This window comes from Danio rerio, chromosome 15 (assembly GCF_049306965.1).
Source record: "Danio rerio strain Tuebingen ecotype United States chromosome 15, GRCz12tu, whole genome shotgun sequence".
Lineage (NCBI taxonomy): Eukaryota > Metazoa > Chordata > Actinopteri > Cypriniformes > Danionidae > Danio > Danio rerio.
Window position 1 is genome coordinate 32901738 of NC_133190.1, and position 15149 is coordinate 32916886.

At 41.2% G+C, this 15149-nt stretch overlaps 2 protein-coding genes and 1 long non-coding RNA gene across 3 annotated transcripts in view; 1 reads left to right on the forward strand and 2 right to left on the reverse strand.

Annotated features, from left to right (window-relative positions):
• The window catches only part of LOC137487766 (uncharacterized), a 190447-nt gene that overhangs the window by 138529 nt on the left and 36769 nt on the right, over positions 1-15149 (reverse strand). The window lies entirely within an intron of this gene.
• lyrm9 (LYR motif containing 9) lies at positions 3696-4814 on the forward strand. The gene is made up of 3 exons (NM_001159983.2): positions 3696-4013; positions 4088-4180; positions 4452-4814. The coding sequence occupies exons 1-3, from the start codon at positions 3888-3890 to the stop codon at positions 4467-4469; spliced, it is 237 nt and encodes a 78-aa protein (NP_001153455.1). The 5' UTR covers positions 3696-3887; the 3' UTR covers positions 4470-4814.
• On the reverse strand, positions 10267-15032 carry LOC141377867 (uncharacterized). Its single transcript, XM_073923837.1, has 2 exons — positions 14916-15032; positions 10267-14738 (listed from the first exon to the last, which is right to left on the reverse strand). The coding sequence occupies exon 2, from the start codon at positions 14673-14675 to the stop codon at positions 10479-10481; it is 4197 nt and encodes a 1398-aa protein (XP_073779938.1). The 5' UTR covers positions 14676-14738; positions 14916-15032; the 3' UTR covers positions 10267-10478.

Below are 15149 nucleotides of genomic sequence, written 5' to 3' on the forward strand. Positions count from 1 at the left end.
CAAAATAGGACTAACTGAATATTTTAAAAGAAGTGAATCAGAAGTAGGCTGTTTATGGAGACTACATTGTACGCTGAAACATTCTAAAACTCCACATTTATAATGCCTCCAAGTCGCTGACGTTATTTTTAGCAGGGACAGTAAAAAAACTGTAATGGCGGATGGCTGCTTCTCACTCAAGGCTGTTTATGCTTATGTGCTAATGACATGTACGAAGGGTGAATTATATATAAGCAATTATAAAAAAAACAGAATTAATTTGACTATTAGAAGATGGTTATATTCACACACTGTTGGCACATAACAGTGTTAAAATCTCTTAGAAAAGTGATTTTTGCATAATAGGTACCCTTTAACTCCTTGACTTCGTTTAATTTGGCAATAACAAATGCATTCATTTAAAAGCCTTGTTGATTTACACTACTGAAATTGTTTATTATTTTGTATTAATTTTAGTAATAATTATAAACACCAATTAAAATAGTGAATGAACATAAAAATCAATATATTTATATATATTTATATATATATTTATATATCAATATATTTATAATATAAAATCATTTTTATTAAATCCCTAAAAACTCAGGGCTTTCACACTTTAGAAAAGCCTGAATATTAAAAATAAGGATTTAAAAATATATTATTGCTAATTTATAAACTGTTTAAACCCATTTCATCCAGTTTAATTAATCTAAATATAAAGCTAATATGATTTTTGTAAAATAAATAAAACAGACATAAAAAATATACAGTATAGCAACAGCTTTGTTCATTGCAAACACAAACAAAACGAAATATTTCAGAGGTGTTAATGGGGGGAAAGCGTGTTTTTCTATATTTGAATGCCAAGATCTAAGTCGTATAAATATAACCATGTTAGAGCACAAACAGATTTAGAAAGTTGGCAAATCCTGCCAGCAGGGGGAAACTTCCAGAAAGCTCATCTCATTAAAGACATGCTCACCTTTTTCAAATCTAACTTTAGTTATATTCAATGATCTTTTATTTAAAACTATGAATTACATATATTCATTTTAATCTTTTTCTACAGTATTAAACCATGCAATATGTGTCAGAGAAACCATAAAATGTGTGTATTTTCGGACACAATAATATCAGATTAGTAAGACAAAAAAGATTGTAATAAAAGTTGGTTTGCACCTAAAATAGTAGCTATGATATGATAAAGTTAAACAATGTGTGGGATTCATAACAACGACTACATTTAATTGTTGTTTACTGCATTTTTTGAAAAGTTTTCCGGTATTTTGCATTCTCAAAACAACATTGTCACCTATCAGCCCACACAGCATGCCAAAAGCTGTCTAACAGAGCTGTCTTTTGTTATAAGGTCACGCGAATAGACTATAACGTGTCTTATTAAGAGATGTGTATGGGATTGACTTTTTGATTTAATATCTTGAAAGCTCAACAAAATGTTATCACTGAAGCATGGGGAATTCTCCATTTGTTCACAAACACACACACCCCATAAGAATGACTTTGATGCTGCTGGGGCTTTTCCTTCTTAAACAAAGAGTGCTTTCACTGGCGTCTCCAGGTGAAATGAGGGGATTGTGGGCTGCCATCTGGGCGCTGTAGTGACTCAACGTGCAGACAACAGGACAACTGCTTCTCAGCACCTTTTATTTGATTCAAAGTTCAAATATAAGGGACAAACACAAGATAACTATAACAAAAAGTCATTTTCGGTGGTGAAAAATACTTGATGTTGGCAGGTCATGAGTTATAGTAAGACTGAAACCAAAAGCAAGTAAAGTGTGATGGTTGACAGTGAATTTCCAAGATTACATTATAAAAAAAGTAATGTAAGTTCTGTCATGTGTTTAAATTAATTATGTAAGATGTTTTTTCTATTACATGTGGAAATATATCATCATGACACAAGCCGGTAGCCAGCCTAGTGGTTCTATTTTTCTCAAAAAGTGGACCTTTTTGCAGTTATAGGCCTTCATTGGTCAACTATTAAATTATGCGATTTAAAAACAGCATTTTCATGACATTTTAAGCACTATTTTAGCTTAAATAGATTGTTGGATAGTCATCATAACCAAAAAGTACATTGGGAAATTCATGGTTAACAACAGCCAAACTAGTTTTCAAATTAATTTTAATATCAGTCGTTTTTTGTGATTCACACCCTTTTCGTTGGTCAATTTGTTGTTTGCAAGACTTAGAATAAAAGTAACTTGTAAAATATTTACTCTATTTAAAAACAATAGAGTAGCGAAAGACGACTTCACTTCCTCAGATTGTATGTTTTCTTACACAGCTGGATGTTGGATTCATGAAAAATAATTGTGTTCACTGGCCAAAACTGATTGGCTGAAGTCAGACCTAAGTGACACCCAACAGAAGATTCCACTTGGTCTTTAAAACCTTTTTCGATGGTTTATTTTCACTATGATGGCATAGCAGTCAAAATAGGACAAATGAGCTCATGTATGGGAAAACTCTGGACCTTTGTCAGTGAGAGGTGGGTCTTTCGAACCACTCAAACCACCCTGGCTATAGGCCTGTTACAACATGTTGCTGTTCTTTTCCTCAATGGGTTTTTGAACATGACAATGTTTCTATCTAAAAATAAAAATACTTTTATTTAGTTTTTAAAAACTTTTAGGTATCCAATATTTTGGATGATCACTTTAAAAGATTTTAGTGTAATTTATGATAAAATTGTACTCTTATTATCTTGGTGGAAACCAGTGTTTCTCAACCACGTTCCTGGAGGACCACCATGGTTCAGATGTCTCCTCTGTCTGTCACACCCAGGTTTTTCAGTCTCTGCTAATAAACTGATGATCTGAATCAGGTGTCTTTGGTTAAGGAGACATGAAAAATGTGGAGAGCTGTTGGTTCTCCAGGAACATGGTTGGGAAACACTAGTGTAAACTATGTGTTCAGTCTATAGACATGCACAAGTAGGCCTATTTGACAACCAAAACAATACGTGCTAGCCCAAAATACTTTTTTATTTTGTATTATCATGTAAACCAAGCATTATTTTGTATTTCCTCTTTTTGATTTGATTCTATGGTTACTAAGTGGTGAACTGATTATGTTCAACTGTGTCTTGTTTTTTTCTTTGTTATCCTGTATGTATATATATATATATATATATATATATATATATATATATATATATATATATATATATATATATATATATATATATATATATATATATTTATTTATATTTATATATATATATTTATATATATATATTTATATATACATCATGTTGTCAGGATGAAAAACCACAGGGTTCCAAAGCAGATGCTAGAGACAAGAACCCAAGGAAAACGCCCAATAGGCCTCAAATGAAATAGACTCACTTAACCAAGTATTCCAAAAGAGCGAAGTAGACCCAAACTTCACCAAACAGTGGCCACAGACAGGGAAAGGTGGCAGAAACTTTGTTCAGCCTCTACATCTCTAGGTAGAAGAGGCCAGGAATGAGTAAAGTGAAATGATAACACAGAATCCACATAGCCACAGTACAAATTGCATAGATTGTGCATGTTTTTTTTTTTGTTTTGTTTTTTTTGTTTTTTTGAAGGCCTGTATGCTTGTGGGTTAGACAAATTGTAGATGTTTTTTTCTTTTTAGGTTTGTACATTTGAGTTTTTTACATTTTCGGCGGTTTTATGTACATAAGAGCGATGACTTTTATTATGAAGCAACAACTTTTAATGAGACAGGAAGTAATTCCTCTGTTATACATCACCTTTACATCTCAAAATATGTGCATGCGACAGAGTGTAACACTTCTTACTTAGAATTTGCGACTCTAAGTATGCTTATTATTAGTTTAGTGTTTGGACTTTGCACTTAACTCTGAGTGAAAGTGTCCATAGACCGCCATGTCTCCTGTAGCGGGCGCTAAGTTTGTCCGCACGCCGCTTCAGCTCTACCGGTACCTGCTGCGCTGCTGCAGACTTCTGCCATCAGAAGCCATGCAGAAACACTACCAACACGCCATCAGACAGGTGCCTTCATACACGAGAGAATGATTTTAAAAATAAATCAGACTTTTGTCAGGTGTAAACGTGTTTTCTTCCAGAGCTATAACAGCCATGTGGATGAGGATGACCCACAGAGGATTCAGATGATCATTCAAAGAGCTATATCTGATGCAGACTGGATATTAAATAAAGTAAGCTTATTTTGTTCGAGAAAAAAAAAACTAATATATATACTCTTTAGATTACTTTTTAATTTTAAAATTTACTTTTTAAAAATACTTTAATAGAACTTAAAAGAAATGTAACTTTTGGATTACTTTTTTTGGTTGTTTTTAATAATTTTTATTCTTTGTTGCTTTTATTACTTGTATTTATATATTCTGTTTCTTTTATTCTAGTTTATGTACTCTGAATTACCATTGTGTACCTATACTTACCAGTTTTTTTTTTTTATCTTTTTAGTACACAAAAAAGAAGTGACCACCTTTGTGAAGTGTTCATCATGAAGCAAACTGAGGACTTGCACACAAGTGTGCTGCTAAACACCGTGACGAGAAAGTCAAATCATAAACAGAGGTTAAACAGTACATCACCAAATATCCATATCAACTTTTACAAGTGTAACAATGCCATAAAGTTTACTTGATGATTACATAATATTTTACACATACACAATGCCCTTTATTGACTTTGTCTGGTATATAAGCCATTCAATTATTGATGCACCTATTTGATCATATACTTGTTGCCATTACATTCAAGTTTGTATATTTTCATTAAATTTAATATTAATATTGTTTTGAGTTAATAAATGTTTTAATATTACATTTGTGTTTCCTAATTTTGACTCTCCCATTTAAACGTTTTGATAAAGGCACATTAACGTACACTCACCGGCCACTTTATTAGGTACACCTTACTAGTCCTGGGTTGGACCCCCTTTTACCTTCAGAACTGTCTTAATCCTTCATGGCATAGATTCAACAAGGTACTGGAAATATTCCTCAGAGATTTTGGTCCATATTGGCATGATACCATCACGCAGAGTTGCTGCAGATTTGTCAGCTACACATTCAGGATGCGAATTACTCTTTCCACCACATCCCACATTACATTGAACTCATTGTCATGTTTAAGAAACCGGTCTGAGTTGATTTGCGCTTTATGCCATTGCACGTTATACTGCTGGAATTAGCTATCAGAAGATGGGTGCACTGTGGTCATAAAGGAATTGTCAGCAACAATACCTAGGTGGGCTGGGGCATTGACATGATGCTCAATTTATACTTATAGGCCCAAAGTGTGCCAAGAAAACATCCACCACAACATTACACCTCCACCCCTAGCCTGATCTGTTTATACAAGCCAGGATGGATCCATGCTTTCATGTTGTTGACTCCAAATTCTGACCCTACCATGCAAATGTCACAGCAGAAATCGAGAATCATCAAACCAGGCAAAGTTTCTTTTTCTGTCAAGTTTTGGTGAGCCTGTGCGAATTGTAGCCTCAGTTTCCTGTTCTTAGCTGACAGGAGTGGCTGGTGTTGTCTTCTGTGGTCATCCCCCTTAAGGTTTCTGAAATACTCAGACCAGCACATCTGGCACCCACAACTATGCCAAGCTCAAAGTCATTTAAATCATCTTCCTTCCCCATTCTGATTCTCGGTTTGAACTGCAGCAGATCATTCTGACCATGTCCACATGCCTAAATGCATTGAGTTGCTGCCATGTTATTGACTTATTAAATAGTTGCGTTAACGAGCAGCTGTACCTAATAAAGTGGCCAGTGAGTGTTTGTGGTACTGATTTTTAGATAAAGCAATTGTCCAGGGCTACATTTAATCTATTCAATAACTAGACAAATAATCACTGCGGTAAATTTCAGAAATCCTCAACACTCAAGAAATAATGTTTGCTCTTTGTTCAAACTACTTATTTAAAATGAGCTAAAACAACACAACTCTTGTGTTTTTTAGGTGGACAACTTTAACTGTCAAATTACTTATATTTATAAAGACTATCACGTTAACTTAATTCCTTCATGTTGTCCCAACACAAATCGATTGTGTGGAACTCAGCATTTCTTTACAGTGAGCTTTACCAGGGGCGGACTGGGACTTAAAATCAGCCCTGGCACTGTAGCCACACCAGTCCACTTTACCACACTGACACAGCCCTATCCACAGACAAGCACATTCACTACTTATATTGGTGTACAGATGGTGAAATAATATAAGCTGTACCATATGTAATAGATATTTAACCATTTAATGCATGTGACTGGAACAAAAACAACCCGTTTATAACAAATTTTTCCATACAGTCATTTTATTCATTCATTTTCTTTTTGGCTTGATCCCTTTATTAATCAGGGGTCGCCACAGCGGAATAACCGCCAACTTATCCAGCATATGTTTTATGCAGCGGATGGCCTCCAAAATGCAACCCATCACTGGGAAACCCCTACACACACACATTCACAAACATGCACTAATTAGGCCTGCAATTCACCTATAGCACATGTGTTTGGACATGTGAGGGAAACCGGGAGGAAACCCACGCGAACATGCAAACTCCACACAGAAACACCAACTTTCAAGACTATTTCAGTTAAATTTCTGCATTTAGCAGCGTCTGATTTTAGAGCAATTTTTTGTTTTCTCTGAATTTTTCGGCACCGGCTTTCATTTTTACCATCCATCTCTGACAATAAGCTTGTGTAGCACTTACTGTTTGTTTGACAGTCTTACCAGATTTTGATTACGTTCGCGTAACCTTTAATTGGGTCGGCTCATCTTGAAACCAGCCGGCCATTGCCGATTGGACCAATGCTTAACATTTAGTATTATTATTACTACTTTCATCATCATCATCATCATCATCATAATATTTACATCTTGCAAGAGATAAAAGCTGCCTGCATGTAAAAACGATACATACAAAAAATAATGATAATAATAAAAAAAATAGCATACCGGCCCACATTTAAAAAATGGTCCGGCCCTTCTGGCATTTGCCGGAATTGCCAGATGGCCAGTCCACCCCTGAGCTTTACTGATTTCAACTGGACGCTTGTCTGAATTAAAAATTTTAAGTTATATTGTTCTAATTATATAAAAATCACTTACTTGATATAAAACTGATGTAAAAAGACTGTAAACACTTACAGAACGCGCAACAGAATATATCTTAATTTGCATTTTCAAACATGCTGTTGAGATTTAGTCACTAAAAAACTCGCAAAATTATTCCAGTAAAAACTACTGTGAAATCCTGTAAACTAGTTGCTAAGTGTGACTTTTATAGTTGCCAAAAAACAAACAGATGGAAACATCATTGCGTAATGCTAAATCGAAAGTAGTTATATTGGTTGCACTATTAATAGCAATGACGTTCATTTGTGTGCAATGAATCATGCACATGTGTTCTGCAATAAACATAATCGTTCCGTTCAGCAGAACTTTGTGTAATGAAAGTGATTATACAATGAAGACGGATCATGGGAATCCTCTGATTGCTTTTCGATTAGTGTTTTTGCAGTTAACCTGCAAACTGGCAGCTTCATGTAATTTTCTCATTATATTCTCATCAGGTCTAAATCAACTATTAATTTTTATTGCTTTGTTTTGTATATCAGATAAAGATTTCCATCAGTCTTCATCACACTCAAAACAAGGCCGACTTTATTACACTCTGACGTACTTATGATTTCTGTAAGTGAGCTTGAGGATTTCAAAGTCATCAGAGACTTATTTAAAATGAAAGAAGATGAGTGATTGTGTATACAATACCTCATGAGGATTTAGGAAATCCTGGGAAATGTTCCGGGCAGTGTAGTAACACAAGAGTTTGCTGTTTTGCCCAATTGCTAAGACACATTTCCTGGATACAATAACATGATTCCTAAGAACTAAACACTATAGCACATTCACAGAGCTCACACTTATTAAAGCATCTTAAATATGATTAAACTGACATAATAACATACACTAAAGCTTCATAATCAACTTGAACACAACATACTGAGAGTTATTGAACGCAATATGAACATAGCCTTTTCCTGTAACCCTAATAATACACTCCTGTTTTAGAGAACAACCTTTATGCATGGTGAGTTTGAAATGTAATATAAAGTATACACTTTTAAAGGGACAGTTCACCCAAAAATAAAGAAATACACACAGTTTATTCACCCTCGAATATTTCTGCATTTCTTCATTCTGCTAACACAAAAGATCAAAGCTGATGTCAGAATCTAAAATTATTCCAAGATTAATTTTCCAAGATTTAATGTTTTTGCAGGAAGTAAATAATACAGAAGAATGGCCACAGAGAGGCTATAAATAGGGCCAGACAGAATCTGCGGGCATTTTTTTTTTTACTATTTCTGCGGAAAATTTTGGTAAAAATCTGCAGATTTCTGCAGAATTATTTTGGAAGTATCATAACTAAAACCTTAATATGTGAAATAAAAAGTAATATCTTTTTTTATATATTTAATGTTTAAAATGTAAATCCAATTAGATTCTATGGAAGTTTTTCAAATAATATATCTACTAAAAGACAGACAACATTACTGTAAGGCAAGGCAAGGCAAGGCAAGTTTATTTATATAGCACATTTCATACACAATGGCAATTCAAAGTGCTTTACATAAACAGGAATAAAAAAGACAAGTTTAGGAAAATAAAATGCAGACAATAAAAATTATTAAAAACAGATAAAAACAAATTAAAATGAGTTAAAATAGGTTATAAAAGAATGAAAAAGAAATCGAAAAACATAATAGTGCGATCTGTCGGACGCAGCACAGTGCTCATTCAGTAAAGGCACAGCTAAACAGATGTGTTTTCAGTCTTGATTTGAATGTGCCTAATGTTGGAGCACATCTGATCATTTCTGGAAGCTGATTCCAGCAGCAAGGGGCATAGTGGCTGAAGGCAGATTCACCCTGCTTAGACTGAACTCTTGGAACTTCTAGTTTATATGATCCTAAAGATCTGAGTGATCTGTTAGGTTTGTATTCAGTGAGCATATCTGTAATGTATTGAGGTCCTTGACCATTTAGTGATTTATAGACCAGTAATAATACTTTAAAATCTATTCTGAATGTAACTGCCAGCCAGTGTAGAGACCTGAGGACAGGTGTGATGTGCTCTGATTTCCTGCTTCTGGTCAGAATTCTGGCTGCAGCATTCTGGATGAGCTGCAAGTGTCTGACTGTCTTTTTGGGAAGGCCAGTGAGGAGTCCATTACAGTAATCCACCCTGCTACTGATAAAAGCATGAACAAGTTTCTCTAAATCTTTACTAGAAACAAAGCATCTGATTCTTGCTATGTTTTTGAGATGATAGTATGCTGATTTACTGACTGCTTTGACATGACTGTTGAAACTCAGATCTGACTCCAGCGTCACACCAAGATTCTTGACCTTAATGTACAAACTGCATTGTACATAAATCAGATGAACATTTTCATATTAGTCAAAAATATTACTGTAATAAATTAAAAAACTGAAAAAATATATATTTACACACATATGATGGGCAAAAAATCTGCGGAAAATCTGCGGAATTCCATGTTGGCATAGCCATAAGTCCTTTTCCAACATGTTTGTATTCAATGTTCCATGCTGGTGGAATGATCTTCCCATTCCAACTGGGCCGCGGATTCACTTGTATCTTTCAATTACTATTACAACAATTAAAAAATCCATCTCTTCTGAGAGCACTTTAAACCAGTGAATAAAACCAAGACCTCTTGTTGAAGCACTAGCTTTTTTTCACTCCTACTCCACTCCTCTCTAGCACTAAATTCTCTGAGTACAAACAAGTTACTTGTGTATTAGCATCTAGCACTGTTACCAGTTTGTGTATCTAGCACTTGTTGTGTGTATTGCCTATTCTTCTTGGATTGCTGAATGCCTCCTTAATCGTTAGTCGCTTTGGACAAAAGCTTCTGCTAAATGACTAAATGTAAAGAAACTCAAAAGAGTTGTTTTTTTTTCTGGTTGCTCGAAGGGCAGTCCTTCAGGGCCGGTTTTTATACAGGCATACAAACAGATGATAAAGAACTGTCTTTTTAAGTTGTCTAAACTGTTTGTTTGGTAGAATCCTATAGAATTGTTCGCATACTCAGCTCTTTGTCAGCTCTTTTCAGCTGATGGAAAACTTTAGTTGAGTATGTCAGAGGCGCATACATTCATAACACTAACTTTGGGTTCCTATAAAAAAGTATACATTGTAGCGAGGCAGAGGGAAAACACAAACACCGTAGATGAAGTTACAAACAATGCCCCGGAGGGTGCTTTTATTTACAAGTGATAAAGGGGTGAATGAGTGCTCTTCTTAGAGGTGCGTGCTCAGGTGCTCCGGGGAGAAGGTGAAGACTGGTGAGAGGGATGGTGTTGGATCGGTCACGAGCTGGATTCGGCTGTGGGAGAGACAGAGAGAGACAAGCGTTAGCGCAGGGAGTCATCTGTAATGAAGCTCACTTCCTTCTGTGTGGGGCTGGCTTATATCTCTCCCTGGCTGATGAGGTCCAGCTGTGAGCGATCCGAGGTTGATGAGAGATCCAGCTGGTGTGGATTTGTGCCCAGGGCGACGTGGTATTACATGGCTCGCTACATTCCCCCCCCCTTAGCGTCGTCCTGGTCCTGGGTGTCCTGCGAAGGAAGAGCAGTGTATTGAGAGGGGGGGTAGAATGTTTCGACAGACCTGCCCATCCTGACCAGAGCCGTGAGAGTCCGTCTGCGTTTCCGTGGGAGGCCCCGGCTCGATGTTGTACGTCGAAGTTGAAATCCTGGAGCGACAGGAACCACCTGGTGACCCGAGCGTTGTTGTTCTTCGCTGTCGCCATCCATTGTAGCGGGGCGTGGTCGGTCACCAGAGTGAATTTCCTGCCAAGGAGATAGTACCTTAGCTCCAGGATTGCCCACTTGATCGCCAAGGCCTCCTTCTCCACCGTTGCGTAGCGGGTCTCTGCGGGGGTCAGCTTCCGACTCACGTACATTATGGGATGTTCTTCATCGCCATGGACCTGGGAGAGGACCGCGCCCAGGCCCGAGTCGGAAGCATCCGTCTGTAGAATGAAGGGGCAGCCGAAGTCAGGTGCGTGCAGTACCGGTGAGGACGTGAGGGACTTCTTTAGGGCTCGGAACGCATCGTCGGCTTCCTTGGTCCATCTTATCCTCTCCGGCTGCCCCTTTCTGGTCAGGTCTGTCAAAGGGCTGGCTATGGATGAGAAGTTAGGTATGAAACATCTATAGTAGCCCGCTAACCCCAGAAATGCACGTACCTGGGTCTTTGTGGTGGGTTGTGGAGTTTCCTGTAGTGCCTTGACCTTGTTTTGCTGTGGCTGTATGAGACCTCGTCCAATGTGGAACCCGAGGTATCTGGCTTCGGCTAGGCCCAGGTGGCATTTCTTGGGATTAGCTGTGAGCCCAGCCCGTCGAAGATCTAAGAGCACCCTCCGTAACCGGGATAGGTGTTCTTCCCATGACTCTGAGTGGACGATGAGGTCGTCCAGGTAGGCTGCTGCATATGGCTGGTGGGGCCTCAGCAGGATGTCCATCATTCTTTGGAATGTGGCTGGGGCCCCGTGGAGCCCGAAGGGAAGAACCCGGTATTGCCAGTGCCCACCGGGTGTGGAGAAGGCGGTTTTCTCCTTGGCGTCTTCACTGAGTGGTAACTGCCAGTAGCCTTTGGTGAGGTCGATGGTGGAGATAAATCGGGCTCCACCCAGCCTATCCAGCAGCTCGTCCACCCGAGGCATGGGGTATCCGTCGAACTTGGAGATCTCATTGAGTTTCCTGAAGTCGTTGCAGAAACGGAGGGTGCCATCGGGTTTGGGGACCATCACTATTGGGCTGGACCACGGGCTACGGGATGGTTCGATGATGCCTAACCTTCTCATCTTCTGGATCTCTTCGTCGATAGCCAGCCTGCGAGCCTCTGGAACTCGATAAGGCCTTTGCCGGACGATGGTGCCAGGAGGAGTGATAATGTTGTGTTGGATGATGGAGGTTCGGCCCGGTTTCTCCGAGAACACATCCTTGAACTGACCAACCAAGGCTTGCAGCTCCGCCTTCTGGTTTGGTGAGAGTTGCTCACCAATGTGGACAACGGGAAGAGTTTCTTCAGCGAAGGCAACGAGATGACCTGGAGCTGCAACCCACTTCTTCATAAGATTTATGTGGTAGAGTTGTTCTTCCCGTCTTCGTCCCGGCTGACGGACTCGATAATTTACCGGCCCTACCCTTTCTACCACGGTGTATGGTCCCTTCCAGGATGCGAGGAACTTCGACGTTGTGGTAGGTATGAGTATCATCACCTTGTCCCCTGGGTGGAACTCTCTGGGTTGGGCGGGCCGGTTATACAATCTCTGCTGGGCGCGCTGGGCTTCGGTCAGGTGTTGTTTGACGATGGGCATGATTTTGTCGATGCGTTCTCTCATGTCCCGTACGTGTTCAATCACCGACCGCTGGGGGGCTGGTTCCTGTTCCCAGGCTTGACGAGCCACATCCAATAGGCCTCGGGGTTGGCGGCCAAACAGCAGTTCGAAAGGGGTAAATCCTGTGGAGGCCTGGGGGACTTCCCTGATACCGAATAACACGTACGGGATCATGAGGTCCCAGTCGCGCCCGTCCTCTGCCACCACCCGTCGGAGCATCTGCTTCAGAGTCTTGTTAAAGCGCTCGACAAGGCCGTCCGTCTGTGGATGATATACAGAGGTTTTTAGCTGTTTTACCTTGAGTAGGTGACAGAGGTCTGCCATCAACCGGGACATGAAGGGGGTGCCCTGGTCGGTCAGTATCTCCGTTGGGATTCCCACTCGACTGCATAGCAGAAACAGCTCCTTCGCGATGGCCGATGACGTGGCTTTCCTCAGGGGAATCGCTTCAGGGTATCTGGTGGCATAATCGAGGATAACAAGGATGTGCTCATGTCCCCGGGCCGACTTCGGCAAAGGCCCTACCAAGTCCATACCAATTCGGGTGAAGGGCACATCGATGATGGGTAGTGGTATTAGAGGGCTGGGGGGTGGTCGTTGGGGAGACGTTCTCTGGCAGATGTCACATGCCTGGCAATACCTCTTTACTTCCCCGTCTAGCCCCGGCCAATGGAAACGATCGCGGATCCTTTTCACCGTGTTGGCCGCTCCCAGATGTCCAGCCATCGGGTGGGTATGTGCCAGTTCCAGGACCGTCTCCCTCTTGGTCCTCGGAACGACCAGTAGTGTCTTCTTTTCCCCCCGCCTCTCTGCGACACAGTACAGCAGACCATTTTCCACAATGAAATGTGGGAGGGGGTGAGGGCTGGGAAGTCGCTCATTACCGTCGATGATCCGTACTTGTGGCCAACAGTGTTTGAGCGTTTCATCTTCCCTCTGTGCTCTGCCAAAATCACCTCCTGCGGTTATCTGCTGAAATAGATCAAAGTATAAATTAGCAGATATTGATGACTCACCCCCTCTGTCGCTCTCGGTGGTCATCAGCGCTGGTTTGCGGTCCCGATGAGCCCGTGACTTGTTCTTCTTCTTGGAACGAGCCGATAGAGCGTGGTGGTGAGTGAGGAGTTCGTCGAACCCCGGCCAGTCTCTGCCCAGTAGGAGGGGCACAGGAAGATCTGGAACGACCCCGACTTCAATGCGCCAGCTGCCTGGTTTCGCCGCGATGGTCACTCTTCGGGCGGGTACGTGGCGGGTATCACCGTGTACACACGTGATTGGAATAAGGCTTTTACTTTCCTGGCGGTACTTCAAAGTCTTCGGGTGAACCAGAGTGATGGCGCTTCCTGTGTCTAAGGTGGCCGTTTGTGTTTTTCCCTCTAGTTGGACTTTATGGGTGGGAGCTTCGGGAGGGATATTGCGGTGAACCGCGCACCCTGCTGTCCAGGCCGGGGTCGAGTGCGTCGTCGGCTCGGTGGGCATCGGCTCGTCCATCGGGCTGGGGACCGCTGGTCTGCCGCCTGGTCGCGCTGTGCCCTCCACCGGTCGCCAAGGCGCACTTACCCTCCGGGGTGGCAGAGCCGCTCTCTCCCCATTATCTCTGGCGATGTGAGCTTCAGCCAGCTCGATCGCTTCCACCAAGGTGGCCAGTGACTCAGGATTTCGCATGCTGGTGAGTGTTCGCAAACGTCGGGGTAACGCACGCATCATCTTCTCGATGATCACCTTCTCAGCGACCTGGACCGCCGAGGGATCTCCTCCCAATAACCATAGCCTTCCCAGGCGAGAAAGTTGAGCTGCTTGCGCTCTCACTGGTTGTTTCTCGTCGTAAGACCACTGGGAAAACTGTTGGGCTGCGCTGATTGTGGATAGCCCCATTCTGGCTAATATTTCCTTTTTTAACGCTTTGTAATCTTCATTTTTAGGTGTCTCTAGTGAAAAATATGCTCGTTGCGCTTCTCCTGTGAGAAACGGCGCCAACATTCTCGCCCAGTTTTCTTTTGGCCAGCCTTCTCTCTCGGCAATAACCTCAAAGGTATGTAAATAAGCGTCAATATCATCCAGGTCGCTGAGTCTAGTGAGATGATGATGCGCACTCACTTCGGGAGTCGGATGGTGTCTGGCCGCCTGGCGGAGCTGCTGTTCCAGTCGATCCTGTCTGGCTGTAAGCTGCTCAGAGATGGAATTCTGTTTCCTGGAAATCTCCGCTAGGTGGAGCAGTACCTCTTCCACCGACATGGCGACGGGATGTTGACAGCCGAGTAAGAGGAAGCGTGGGAGAGAGAGAGAGCGGATGCCTGTCTGTAACAAACACAGAGAAAAATTCAGCGGTTATTTTCTACTTAATGGTGAGTGTTTCTTCTGAATTTTTTCCCTCTGCAATGCCCGCATTCTCCACCAGTTGTAGCGAGGCAGAGGGAAAACACAAACACCGTAGATGAAGTTACAAACAATGCCCCGGAGGGTGCTTTTATTTACAAGTGATAAAGGGGTGAATGAGTGCTCTTCTTAGAGGTGCGTGCTCAGGTGCTCCGGGGAGAAGGTGAAGACTGGTGAGAGGGATGGTGTTGGATCGGTCACGAGCTGGATTCGGCTGTGGGAGAGACAGAGAGAGACAAGCGTTAGCGCAGGGAGTCATCTGTAATGAAGCTCACTTCCTTCTGTGTGGGGCTGGCTTATATCTCTCCCTGGCTGATGAGGTCCAGCTGTGAG

Coding starts and splice junctions, on each gene's coding strand:
- LOC141377867 (XM_073923837.1), bottom strand. CDS start 14,675: ATGTCGGTGGAAGAGGTACTGCTCCACCTAGCGGAGATTTCCAGGAAA.
- lyrm9 (NM_001159983.2), top strand. CDS start 3,888: ATGTCTCCTGTAGCGGGCGCTAAGTTTGTCCGCACGCCGCTTCAGCTC. Junction 4,014..4,087: donor ACCAACACGCCATCAGACAG/GTGCCTTCATAC, acceptor GTTTTCTTCCAG/AGCTATAACAGCCATGTGGA.